Consider the following 14,603-nt stretch of genomic DNA (forward strand, 5'->3'; position numbering starts at 1 on the left):
AGGATTTTAACAATGGCAAGTGATAACTTGCTTTGTTTCATTCCTCCTTTCCCATCTTGCCTATTACATTAAAGACTGGTTATAGCTGGAAATCCTGTTTATTTAAAGGTTAGTCAGGACATCATGTTACTTTAATGTCATGATTAGTATAGGAAGAAGATTAGCCTAGCTGTGGAGTACAGTAATACCAGTTTCTGGAATCAGGAATACATTTTGTGCTATCTTACCAGCTTACACAGAAACGTACAAAATATGCTTTACTTTTTCCTTTACTTCCCTGTGCTTCTTGTAACAACATCTCCTACACATACTTAACACCTGCGGTGCAGAACACCACCCAGTGTTCTTGCTCATCCTCTAAACTTTCACAATTCATTGTCTGCTAGATGAGTAGGAAGGTGGTTGCTATAATGAGCTTTGTAGGAGTATATACATTTCTGTGGTCCCCTTTTGATTGTTGGAATCTTCACTTGGTATTTGCTGGGTATTATTTTCTCCTAAACTTGCCTGTGTTCTCAGTTTAGTGAAAGAATGCTCCAAGGAGCCTATGCATCCAGATGACTTTGAAGAGCCCTATACACTTAGTTTCATATTCTAGAGACTGACAGACTATCCAGGGGATGAGTAGATCTGTATAAACTTGCCACTGGACACAGACTTCAGTGGTGAAGTTAATACTCAAGTTTATTCCATATAGTACACAAGTATGCTATGGTACACTTGGAGCAGATACGTGTAATCAGGCAGCGAGGAGGGAAGAACCCTGTGTTAGCTATACTTCACTTTAATTTGGGATTTACCAAGTACCATGTCTGATAGTATGGTTTCATAGTTATTTGAGAGGAGTCCTTTAAGAAAGTTCTGAGACTATTACTTACGACAGCTATGGATCAATGTAAATGAAACCTTCACTGCAAGAATGTAGTTTTCCCCTTGTGAATCTTTTGCTGGGAGTAAAGCTTCACTCTTTAGTGGGTAGTTGCTTTGCCCAAGAGTTAAATCCAAGTTCTCCTGTGCAGAGATTTATGGAGTGCAGTTTGCTGCAGTATTAGAAAGGAAATAGATAGTTATATCAAAACATCAGTTGGTCTGAAATTAGCATCTGATATTGAACATCAGTATCCAATTTATTAAAAGGCATCTAATAATTAAATGCAAAGATGCCTTTTATTGCGAATGGTCAATGGGAAAGTCTTGGGTATTTTCATAGCAGATTCATTTGGTTATAGAAGGTAACTCAGGAACTTGAAAAAACACATCTTGTGTGTTGCAGTGTGGAATGAAGTTTATTGCTGTCTTTTGACAGCCCATGATACAAGGCTCTTTGGGAATCAATCCCAGAGTAGCCAGTGGTCATAGCATTAGCCCCATTTAATTCTGATAATTGTGAACATGGAATTGATTCTGAACATGGTATATAGAGAGGATACAACAGAGACTATCGAAAACAAACCTGAGGTTAGTAATAGTGTTAAAAGTGCTACTGACTTAAAACACAGCTCACTGTAACTAGGGGACATTGTCATGTAGCAAACTAATTCTTAAACTTAAGACGTGTTGTGACTGTTGTGAGAAGTGTTTTTACTGAACGTGTAGCAACAAATTGCCTGCAGTTAGTTGGCTTCAGTTTGTCAGTGTTCTGCGTGGTGATATTTTTACTTTTTCAGTACAAGTCACCCTAGATCGGTTTTCCTGCTGGGGACATTAAGTGCTGGAATCTGTTTCCAGTTGCTTTTTCTTCTGCGTTAGACTCTAGACTTCTTTCCATGTGTAATGTATAATTTTTTTTCTTCCCTCCTCAGATTTCCAGAATTACAAGCAGTAGGGCCTTGATTGCTCTGAGTATTGTGCTATGTATACAGGTTTGGTGGATAAACTTCATCTGGAGACCCATTCAGTGTGGAGGGTCTCTGGATCAGCTCTCACAGCATGTCAGGATCAGAAATCCCTGGATCTTAGAGTAAATGCACTGAACAAGGATTAATTTCTAAGCAAATAGTGTATCTGTATCCAGTAGAAGGGTGTTTTCATCTTAATAAAGGAAATTATTCATGATCCAGTTTGGTCTGGATTGTGAGTGTTGTACAGCAGTCTCTGCTGTGTATATTGTGTTCTGCTTTCTCTTTCTTAAGTTCCTGGAGATCTCTTCTTGTATCTCTAACCACAAGGAAACCTGCATCTTCATATGACCCCAATCTCACCCTTTTGGTAGATGAGTGTCCTTTTTGAGCCTGTCCCATTGCACTGCTTCTTATGTAGCTTAAGGATGTCCCTCCTCTCCGTCCGCCCTCCCCTTTCCTCAGACTAGTGAGTGACAGCTTTAATAATGCTCAGAGAAGTGAATTGACTGGCTCATCTCACTAGTGCTAGCACTAAATGTAAAATTTTTCACTCTCGGTGTTTTGTTATTAATTTTGAAAACTATTTAGTCTTCATTCCAGTTTCTTAAATTACACTAAATGCTTTGATACAAAATCATCCTTTGTCTTTTATACAATAATTTCTGTAATTTCATTTCTATGTACATGCGTACATGGAGAAACATAAAAATTGCAGAAGAGTTATAACTGCAGAATAGAATTTTTGAGTTAAGCCATTTCAGTTAACTTTCAGTACTTTGAAATTGGGAAGTTTTGCTGTAGGATTAGAGAAGTGAAAGGATATTGTACTGGTAAAATCCCAATGCAAACACATCAAAACAGTAATGACTTAGAAGAATGCTGTGAAATTATTAGAATACAGTCAAATATTAGGACAGATAATGTAAAATTACATTGGTTTAATTTTTAGCAAAGACTTTTTATGACTTTTTTTACATTTTGTAGGATTCACATGATGCGTTACTGGAATTTGGGAATAACAACCTCCAAATATTGGTGGATATCACAAGGGAAGGAGTATGGAAAAATCCAGTTCTTCTTAAAATTCTATCCCAGCAACCAGTAGAAACTGAGGAAGGTAAGAATGTGATTGTAGAGATTATATATGGTTATTAAGAAATTACTTGGTGCAGTTTTGGTGGGGAACCAGTGATTTGAAGTCAGAAGAGTTGTATTTTAAATTGCATTGTGCAGTAGTATTCATATGTTGGTAAACAGTATTTATGATGAAACTGTCTCACTGGCACTCTGAATAATGCGTCCTTGCTAATGCATCTCTGCCTGACCTATACTATCCATCAGTTTGAATATTTTGAAACTCCATTTTAAAAAATAATTATTTCTTTTTTTCTATCATAAAAAATACGGAAATTTTGCTCCCTGAGGTGGTTTGTTCTTCGTAACTCTGTGCTTTCAAATGTTTTCCTGAATGCGTCACAGGGAGCAATTGTGTCTGTCCACACCTTTCAGAGGCATAAAAGATGCATGTGGAGGTTTACTTTTATTAAGCTCTGGACTGGGAAGCTCACTGTTTTTAGACTATGGAAATAAGACCTTGAATCAGAAAATGTTAAGAGGTGAGGAAAAGGAGGTTTTAGTATCACTTTATATGATTTTTTAAATGTCTTCTCTTAAACTCTCTTCCTTTACTCACTGAAATTTTTTTGTATCTATTAGTGGTACCATTAAGTACCTGCAGGTATTTCTTAACTGTTCCATTAACAGTACATGAGACTGCAGTTTACCTCAGTGGTAATCTAAAGTTAAAAATAATATAGAGGGGAAGAGCAGCTTAAAATATTTTCTTAAAAATTAAAGGAGCACAAAATGCGATTTTAAGTCAAGCTTTCTTCCATAGCAGAATCCTTCTTTCTGGCTTTGGGTAGCCTCTCTTTGAGTTGTGGTGTTAGTACTTTTTGATAAATAAATGAGAAACATATTAGCTTCTTGAGAGGATATGTTGCTTCCCTTTGCTAGAAAGCATTAAAAAAAAGCAGCCAAGGGTGGACTGCAGTCTTTGCTAGCCTTCACTTCAGGTATTCAATAGTATGGCAGAAACATTTGAACTCTAAACAGCATTTAATCCCATCTCCAACATGTCTTGAAAAGAATTGCATTCCATACTAACATCCTGCCTTGGAGTCTTTCGTTTATAATATTGTTACGCCATCAAGTTGCACCGTTGCTGCTCTTAGTGCATTTCTACTCAAAAGGACTTGCATTTTAAAATTGGTCCATATTACTGAAAACCTTCAGCTATTGAAGAATCCCTTACTTGGAGAGTGGTATACTGGTGAGGGCTAATGATTAGCTAGCTTTGAAAACTCCCGTTACCTGTGGCAAGCCAAGAGCTGTTCTGGAGGATTGGTGTGAATTCCAGCAGGAGTGATTTCCTCATATATGTCTGTGTGGACTCCATTATAGATTACTTGCTTCTTACACACGACTGGTTTTATCAATGGTTGTATTACTAAATGCTGCTACACTTCTTTGTTCCACTGCAGGAGGACCTTGACATGTTTCAGACTACCTCTTGACTTCAGTAATGGGATAGAACTAGTTTGTTCAGTCCTTCTGGCTTTTAATTTGGGTTGACATTTCTGCTGACAAACTGATTGACTGACACATCTCTGACCATGTTGAACTGGGCTGAGTGTAGGTTCCCATTTCTGAGGTCACATGGTAACCTTGGAACTATTGATTTCTTAGTGTTCTTTATTTAGTACGTATTTGTCTGTTTGGCTAGATCTGAATACATACCCAGAAGAGTTGTCTTCACTGGTGTTTCTTTCATGTGGTGCAACAGGACGTTCATTGGAGCTTGTCTGGAAATTTTGTAACTGCACAAGTGCATTCTCATATAGTCTGGAGTAGTCCACAGGCGTGCTTAAACAGTCTGAATGTGACTTTGGAATCCCTTATTAGACCAGTCTGTCAAAGGAAGGTTTCTCAAATCATAAGGTAAAGAGTTAGATATTTTAAATAAAGGGCAGTTCTAAGAAGCCAAATATCTGCCTAAAACGTTGCTTCTTACCAAGTGTCTTGCTTTTGTGGCAGTCTTGGAAACCTTGGTTTGGTTTGGTTTTTTGCTTGCTTTCAGGGTATCAAAGAGCAGATAAACTGAGAAAAGTGTCATCCTTGTGGCCTGTTGACATGCAACATAGCTGCTTAGACATATCTAAAAGATCTTTCTACGAGCTTTCCAAGCTGTCTGAATGTGTCATCTTAGCACCCAAGCAAGATGTTTTAGATATTGGTTGAGTGCTTTCAACTGGCAATGCAGGGAACAGTAAGTAGTAGTAGAGCTTGTGTGGTATCTGTTGACATGTAGAAAGATGGCGAGAGCACCACGTGGGAGTGCTCTCCTGTTCCTGCTGTTCTGGTTTTCAGCAAATACTGTGAAAGTGGTAGATCAAAGTAGTAGCATTATTAGTAATGGAAATGAGAAAATAGCGAGAGGGGGAATGGGGATATTTAATAGCTACAAATACTATAAAATAATGCTTCAGTAGTTAAATAATTCTGTGCACTTACATTACAGAGGATGGAGGGCTTTTTATTTGGTTGGTTTTGTCCTTGTTAGCCTCTTGGGAGACTAAGAGCATGTTGAACAGGTATTGAAGATTTGCAGGGGATTGTAGGAGAGAGCGTAAAGTCAGGAAAGACAATGTAGGGCGTAGGATTCAGTCTCCTGTAATTGTTGCCAGCTATTCAGTAACATTTCCAAGAAATCAAAATAATGCATATTGTGAGTCACTGTGAGTCATAAAAATCTAAAATGTTACAGGAAGAGAGAAGTAGACTGAGGGCATACGTAAATTTACTCTTCTCAGAAGGCAAGATGAATGTGCCAGATTTGTATATCCTACACTGGTGCAAGGCAAAATGAAACTTAAAGAAATCCTACTCTCTATGCCAACAAATTATGGCGTGGAAAATCTTTTGACTCCTGAATTGTGCTGCTGATGTAACTGGTTTATCTTCTTGACCTTATTAGACAAGTGTAATTCAGTGACTGCAGAAGTTACTGCTGAAATACCAACTGATCCATGAAGCTGTATCATACCATGTGTTATGATTAGTAAAATCTTGTTGGCTGTGTTTTACTTCCATTTCTTTGTTCAGTCCGTTCTTTCCTCTGAGCTAGGAATTCAGATGCTGCTGTAATATCTTTTGGCTTGCAGAAGGTCTGTCTGGGTAGTGGAATCACTCTTTTGGCCTTGTGTAGGACATGGTTAGAGCTGGAATTAAGCAACTATCTCTAGATGTCTACTGGATTAACATAATCCTTTTTTACCTTCAGAATCATATCAGGTAAATGCTTATAGCTGCAGTAGGAGATCGTAAGTCACTGATTAGTTATCAGGTTTGTCTTTCTTCTTTTACTTGTGTCACTTTTTTGATCTCTGTGATGTCCTCTTCTGACTACCAGGCTTCATTTGATAGAAATAGCAGGAATCAGAATGTGCTTTCTACAGGTGACAGCAGGGATGACAGTTCTGCTGTTAAGCACATTGAGTAAGGGCTGCAGAAAGAGCTCTAGCACAATGGTTTTTCAGTTAATTTAGTCGAACTGCTACTTTGTCCTTCAGTACACCCAACGGTTTCACAGAGTATCTTCTGAAGTGGTGTTGTAAATGGATGCTATTTCAGTCATCTAAAACTTAGTTTCTTCGAATAGCTTGTGTTTAGTGCTTTTTGGCTTTTTATGGGGCGTGTCTGAAAAGCATTCCTAGTTTTTGCTGTTGTGGGCCACTGGTAAGCCAGATGTGAGAGTAGCTCAATGTGCCAAGCTGGAGCTTTGTTTTGTGAACTGGTAGTTCATGTTAATGATAATCAGATGCTTACTTGAATTGAAGATCCTGAAAATGTGACATGTTCTTGTCTCTCTTGATTAGAGTTCTTAATTTTTTTAATGTTTTTTTTTTAATGCACTGGCCCTGAAGAGGAACTGACATCAACTGTAAATATGGCTTCCCAAATTTGTGCCAGCAAAAGTTTCATAGCAGCTTAGATTCTGTCTGCTGCTTCTATGGCTGTTAATAAATTAAACTGCCATGTGTCTAGGGTGGTTGTTGCTGTTTTGTGCTGCTCAAGGTGGTTGTTTTGGGCATGAATATTTGCTTGAGGAAAGGACCACAAAAAATCATTGCTGCTTATGCCTTTTAGATTGCTAAATTAAATGAGCATCCCAAAGTGAACATAATAGATGCTGTTCGGCAGTCTTGACCTCTGATGTTCTTATATGCCTAAGGAAGCTAGCTTTAGTACTCTTATTTCAAGATTATTTTTTTTTGGCTTAACAAATACCATCATTCAGGAAGAACAAAGAGGTTAGGGTGAGCTTGTTGCTATGTGCAGCAGATGAATACCAACGTGTTGGTATGTCTCTATTGACATGAGCTGATTTGTAGGAAAGCTGGGAGAACTCTCCACCACACTGCTATTGTAAAATATACAGACCTCATTGTTGTTTGTGCATACTTAACATACTTTACTGCACTTAAGCACATTGTTGTCCTGTTCCAGAGGTACTTTCAGTGGAAATGCTCACCCAAGATGCTGTTTCTCTTGAACATTTCTCATAGTGACCCCAGTCTTTTCATGCCTTAGTGCCATCCATGCTTTATAAAGGTTGTATTCACAATATTGTGGTATAACTTGAATTCATCTTATACTGCAAGTGTTTTGGGTGAGAGGGGAATCTCTTATCCTTACTTTGTGGTCCTGGGATAAGAGAGCCCTTTAGATAGGTACAGAGTTTGAAACTGCACTGACCTTTTACTAGTCTAAAGGGCTTGGAGGAGGGAAGGGTTTGCAAGGTGTCTTTGCATTGATTTTTATAGCAAGCTGGTTTAGTCCTGTGATGCTTGGTAGAACACTGGGTCAGAACAGACAACGGCAGGAGGTCTAGAAAGAGAAGGAACAAGAAAATATGTTCATGGACATGTTTGGAAACATAGCAGATTTAGGACTGAGTACAAAATTAGGTTCTCTGAGGGGAAAGCAACTGTTCTGAGGAATAGGCAGCACAATGAGTTTTTGTTCCCTTTTCAGGGAAAGGGAGGTCGTTGCAGGCAGGCTGCTGGAAAAGAATAGATGCTTCAGAGGACAACTGAGTACTAAGATAGAAATAATTCACTAGTCAGATATCTAACTTTTGCTCCTACCTTCATCACTTACATCTGCATGACAGAGCAGCACAGTTTGTCATTTGCCTCCTTTGCAGCAGTTCCATACGCTTGGGTGTGGAAGAATTGGCCCAGGGGCACAGGCCTTCCACCCTTGGGGGAGGAGGGGGGTGCACATGCTTACTGGCCACTCCCAAAGATTGCAGCAAGTTGAGACCCTTTTGTCCATACCAGTAGTGAGTCCACCTCCTGTATTTCATTAGCAAGTTTCTCAACTGTGCTTAAAGGTAAAAGTGTGACCTGAAAATACTGAATTTGTCTGGCTGACTGCAGGTACTCTTCAAACACTTCCCATGTCTTGACTAGATGGCTCTGACATGTCAGTAAAAACTTCATTTGAGTAATTGCTAAGTGCGTGTCTAGCTGTGTAATAAAAAACAAGGGGAGTCTAAATCATTCTTGAGTAGGTAAATAGAATATCTTATTTTTTCCTAGTATTTCTTTTATTCTTCTCATGGACCTGAAAAACATTTTTAATTCTGTGGGCCAAGAGCTGCAGAAACAGGGACTACAGAGCTGCTTTGAATGCTTGTGGGCACTAAAAACCATTACTGACATGCCTATGAATAGTATGCTTCACCTGGATAGATTACTTCATTCTGGTATTGAGTAAGCAAGACTTCTTAGAGTTCTTCCTTAACAGTGATCTCTTGGCCACCTTGTTATGGTAGCAGTCTCTTGCATCCAATAGGATGGATATTGAAGCACTGTTAGTTTTCCTTGATAAATTTTCAAGCACAGTGTCATATATAGATGTAATTTTTAAGAAAGAGAGGAGGCTTGTTTCCTAGCAACTGGAGATCTTACTGCAGACTGTCTCTTGGTCAGCCAGCTTTTTTTACCTTCTCCGTTGAAGTCACTTTAATGTGAAGTGTCAGCGTCAGCTATGCCAAGAGTTTACTGCTCAGAGGTTTTCCCTGTGAATAATGGAAACCAGTACCATAGACTTGAATCTTAAAATGACCTCTAGTGGGCCGCTAAGCAAACTCTGCAGAATACTAGTAAGCCTCACTACAAGCATGTAGTATGTACTTGGCCCCTGAAATGAGTTTTCTGTTTAGGTGCACATTGTAAGCCTTCTGCCAACTAGTGTAGTGTCTGTTAGAACATGTTCTTTTCCTGTTTGGACAATAATTTAAGTGCAGAAAGCATGATAATTTTCTTGTTTTGTATTACATACAATCCTCTCTTTCAGAAATTTATATACTTCTGGTTTCTTAGCTACCCATCTCACATAGTAATAATAAGATACTAACATAGTGAAAATTTTTTTATGCAATGGCTCTTCCAATAAGTTGTTATTCTAAAGCAAACGTTCTTTTTTGACTAATCCAGAGTCTCTTGCAGGCTTTACAGGTAGCTGGTTGACTACAGCTGCTGCAGAACACCGGTTCTAGTATGTGTTTTATCAGCACATCTCAGGCATTTCCATAATTTCTTCTACAAATCATCAGACAGTTTGTTCCTTGGTTGATATGTATTATTGCATGCAGTAGAAGAATGTAGAACTCCTCTTTCTTAATTCTCAAGGGTCTTTTGAAATATGTACAAATCTGGAGACTGGTATCAAGCCTTTCTGTAGATATTTACGTTAAGCTGGAAATAGCACCATAGCTGTCTTGAAGCATACTATTTTGTCAGCTAAGGCAAAGTACATGTACTTTAGCAAAGCTTTTGATGCTGTCTCTCACAGTATCCCTCTGGATAAAATGTCCAGCGTACAGCTAGACGAGTCCATAATACATTGCGTGAGCAATCAGCTGCTGGGTCGGGCTCAAATAGTTACAGTAAATGAGGTTACATCAGGCTGGCGGCCAGTCACCAGTGGGGTTCCCCAGGGCTCATTTTTAGGGCCAGTGCTCTTTAATGTTTTTATAAATGATCTGGGTGCAGGAGTCAAATGTACATTAAGTAAGTTGGCCAATGATACTACATTAGGACAAGCTGTGGACTCCTTTGAGGGTGAAGAGGCCTTACAGGGAGATCTGGATAGACTAGAGAGCTGGGCAATCACCAACCGTATGAAATTTAACAAGAGCAAGTGCAGGATTCTCCACCTGGAACGGGGTAATCCTGGTTATACGTACAAATTGGGGGATGAGGGGCTGGAGAGCAGCCCCACAGAAAGAGATCTGGGGATTTGGGTTGATGGCGAGTTGAATATGAGTCAACAGTGTGCCCTGGCAGCCCAAAGGGCCAACCGTGTCCTAGGGTGCATCAAGCACAGTATAGCTAGCCAGTCGAGGGAGGTGATTGTCCCACTCTACACTGCGCTGGTGTGGCCCCACCTCGAGTACTGTGCGCAGTTTTTGGCACCTCAATACAAGAAGGACATCAACTTACTTAAGTGTGTCCAGAGGAGGGTGACCAAGATGGTGAAAGGCCTCGAAGGCAAGACTTAAGAGGAGCGGCTGAGGTCACTTGACTTCTTCAGCTTGGAGAAGAGAAGGCTTGCTGAGGTGCGACCTCATCACTGAGGGGTGACCTCATCGCGGTCTACAACTTCCTCAAGGGGGGCAGCAGAGGGGGAGGTGCTGATCTCCTCTCTCTGGTGACCAGTGACAGGACATGAGGGAATGGAATGAAGCTGTGTCAGGGGAAGTTCAGGATTGGACATTAGAAAAAGGTTCTTCAGTGAGAGGGTGATTGGTCCCTGGAACAGGCTCCCCAGGGAAGTGGTCACAGCACCAATCCTGTCAGAGTTCAAGGAGCATCTGCATGACCCTCTTAGTCATATGGTTTAGTTTTAGGTCGTCCTGTGAGGAGCACTTACCCGGGAAGAGAATCAAACTAAATCTGTGAGGTTTTCAGTTGGATTAAGTAAATTTTGCTAACTACTGACAAAAATAACTGAAGTTACATTTTTACTATTGAATTAGTTCATCAAGTCTCATAATGATTAGTTGTATTTGGTTGATCTAGAGCATAAGCCTAGAGTGTCTTAAACGCAATTCTTCCAAAGTACCACAAAGATAACATTTTCACCCTCAACTTCATTTTGTATATTTTGGCATTATGTGGGGTTTTAACAACTTGGGTGGGAAAATCTCTGGTTGAAAAGTACGTAATGCTTTGTTTGAAAATTTTTTTTGTTCTTTGGAATATGAAGCTACAATTAAAAGTTGAAGATTTTGAATCTCAGCTAAACTACTGGTATCTTGTTCAAAATATACGGTCTGTGTGGTCTTTAGCCACTGCTGTGGCATACTTCCTTATTGTGCTAATGGATACTGTCTTTTGGGGGGGTGGGGGGTGTCTGTTTTCTATAGCCCAACATTCTCTCCCTACACAGTTGGTCTGAATTTGTTTGGGAGAAAATATTCCATTTATTGCTGTCACTTTTTATCACACCTAGAGTTTCCTAAGAAAGCTGACCATACTTACACAAGTTTGTAATAAAATAAAGTGTGAATGCAGTGAGACAATTTTAAGTGTCAGCTGTGAATTAGTGTATTCTCAAAGGCTTTTTTCTTTTCCTAGCTAATAAATTGATTACACGAGAAGGGCCTTCCTTTCTGCAGATGCGAATAAAACATTTGATGAAGTCAAACTGCATCCCACAAGCCACTTTCTTGTCAAAATTGTGTGCAGATTCTCCAGAAATTGCAAATGTTTCATCTTTTCGCCAAGCCTACATCACATGTGTGTGTTCTATGCTGCCTAATGAAGACTCCATTAAGGAGGTTAGTAACCCATAGTCCCTTTTTAATGTATATTTATCAAGCATTTTAGAATTATTTCTGCGATACTAAGAACTGAAGCTGAAGAGTGAAACTGTTGCAGCAGCGTTCCGAAAGAGAAATGATCTGTTGCATACTGCAATAGGAAGGAATATTTGTATTAACTGCTGGTGTAGATGGGTATGTATTACATGCTTGCATTCGAGGTTAGATGTGTTTGAAAGCTTAAAATAAAGCTTGTAACTTCAGTTCCCCTTGTAAGCAAAATATAATTGGAAAGCTGTCTTTTCTGACTCAAATACTAGTACTAGAGCAGTTACTTCTCTTCTAGTTGTTCTGACCTAGGAAAGAGAAGCTTAAACAAACAAAAAGAACCAAACCAAAACAAAAAAAACACCAAACAAAAACCTCTTTAGAGTTGTTGCTCCAGAACTCTAAACTTGTATTTAGCAGTTAGTCTTCCTCTTACAGTAACATAGTAATGATTTGTGCTAACACATTGCAGTTGTTAACAGTGGTCATACAACTCTTGCCTCTGTTGCCTCTTGATCTCACGCATCTGTTATTTTATCAATCTCACTGTTCTTATTAGAGTTGTATAGGTTTGGTGTAGTTCTGAATGTGAGACACGAACATTTTGAGTAAGCCTCTGTGAAACTGGGGGAAGCTTCACATTTTAAAAAAAAAAAGCAACTCCATCTGCACTTCCTGAGTGATTGGCAGACTTGTTTGGAGTGTTCTTGTAATACATTTAAACTATTTAAAAGCATTTCTTTAAAAATACTTTTGAAAAAAAAAATATTTGGATAGGTATACACTCAGACAGTCTCTTCAGTCTGAGCCAGATTCCCCTCAGTTTGCTGTACTGTAGGAGCAATTAATGCATTTAACAGCCCACTGCAGACACGATCTGTGTACTGGAGGCGTTGGGGATATATGGGTAACTTGCAACATGTTCTTTGGTTGGATTGGCTACTAATGATGAATGGCATAGAAATCACATTAAACTGTGTTCAGTTTTTAGTTTCATTTAAGAGTTGCGAAGTGTAGCTGTACCTGTTTTACCTAGATACTCGCAAAAGTCTTTGCTTGCCAGTCAAGTGTAAAAGCTAGAACACTGATTGATTGAATTGAATCAAATTATGGTAATCACTTCATTAAACCTTTTATGGGAAAATGAAGCCACTAAGCATCAAAGCAGTATCTTAAAACAGTATGTGTTTTTGACTTAACTGGACCTGTAGCCAACACTGTGAAAAGTGTAAAGTCAGTGGTGTTACAGTGCCAGAAAGTTGACGTAAATAATTGGCAATATGAGGATTTGCATGTAATTTGCATGCTTGGTCACAGGTATTGTGTAGTTGGCACTCTTTACAGAATTGCTGAAATTTGAGACTTTTGAAACACTTTTATTTCCACCTTTGTTTTCAGAAGGCGAGAATTTTGTTCTATCTTCATGTTGTGTATCGTCTTCCTCAGGTAGAAAGTTATCAGGTCTAATGACAAGTGGGGAAAAGAGATGGAAAAATGATGAAGAACTCAAAGAATGGCAGCTGTTGGAGAACAAGAGCTGGCAATGACCAAAAACCCAGCAGGTGGAGAGGGAATTAACTGTAATAGTAGAAACAAGGGTTAAGTGAAATTTGAAGTTCAGAGTAGGATGGGGTAGATGGAGGAACAGCTAAGAAAGTAAATGTTACAAAAATGTGAATATGAGTGAAGATAGCTTGGGGAGGACTGGAGAGAAAAAATTTGTTTTGGAAGATTAGACAATGTATGGTCATCCTGTTCCAGGAACTGGAAGTGATTGGAATGGCTAGGTCAGGCTTGGAAGTTAAATTGCTAAACTCCTAAAAGTTAAGGCTGGTGAACTACTTCTATCTATATCTATAGGTAATAACGTACATATGTGTGTGTGTGTATGTATGTACAGATATATATACACATATGTACATACATACATGTGTGTGTACATAGATATATATACACATATGTACATACATACATGGGTGTGTATATATGGTTATAACTCTGTGTGTGTATATACACTATATATAAAGTTGTCCCTTGCATTTCTGGTACCTTCTGGTAGCTTGAATTGATCCTAAGGCACACATGTAACAAATAATATGACTATGTAATTACTTGTTCACAAGAATCTCGTGGTACTCTGTGAGACACAGAAAGTAGCAGAACTAAGAATTGCTGTCTGGCTTACTGATTCCAATGTTTGGCTTGAATTTGCCAATTTTATTGAACCAACTAAAATGCTAATTAAAGAGGTTGTCCTACACAGTAGTTAACAAGTAGTTAATAACACTCTTTACTATTGCAAAAACCATGAAGCCCCAAATATTCTCTAAGATGGCTTTCTCTGCAAGGTAAGTGCCAGTGACATGGAGCAATAAAACAGGGTTTTCAAATTAAAAAACCACTTAAAGCCAGATTGATTGTTTTACAATTTACACTTACAGACTCAAAGAGTATGTTGTCCCAACTCAGCCAGTGGGAATTTACAGTCTCTGAGCTAAAACTAAATTGCTTTTAGGTGAATGGTATATCTCTAGCTCCTGAAAGGGAGGGTGAGTCTCCCTAGATAAGCAGGTTGTGTGTCCCTTTTTTAAGGAGTATTAACATGATGTCCTACTAAAAAACTGGTAGAAGGCTTAGATTAATGGTAGGAAATCTTTATGATGACATAAAAAATGAAATATCATTGTAATATTGAAACTTTTTTTCCAAATTAAAATTATATGGAAGATAAAGACAAGATAAATCTTACATGGTTGTAAGTTCCATGGAATAACTTTGAGAAGTAAACTGGCATCCTTCTTGTTAATGGAACGTGGGGA

General features: G+C 38.8%; 1 protein-coding gene across 1 annotated transcript in view; it reads left to right on the forward strand.

Moving 5' to 3' along the window:
* The window catches only part of RLF (RLF zinc finger), a 53,127-nt gene that overhangs the window by 21,470 nt on the left and 17,054 nt on the right, over positions 1–14,603 (forward strand). Inside the window, exons 4-5 of the mRNA XM_072884950.1 lie at positions 2,826–2,958; positions 11,552–11,754. Of these exons, the coding sequence (XP_072741051.1) occupies positions 2,826–2,958; positions 11,552–11,754 (336 nt within the window). The remainder of the gene's footprint in view (positions 1–2,825; positions 2,959–11,551; positions 11,755–14,603) is intronic.

This window comes from Ciconia boyciana, chromosome 21 (assembly GCF_034638445.1).
Source record: "Ciconia boyciana chromosome 21, ASM3463844v1, whole genome shotgun sequence".
In the NCBI taxonomy this organism is placed as follows: domain Eukaryota; kingdom Metazoa; phylum Chordata; class Aves; order Ciconiiformes; family Ciconiidae; genus Ciconia; species Ciconia boyciana.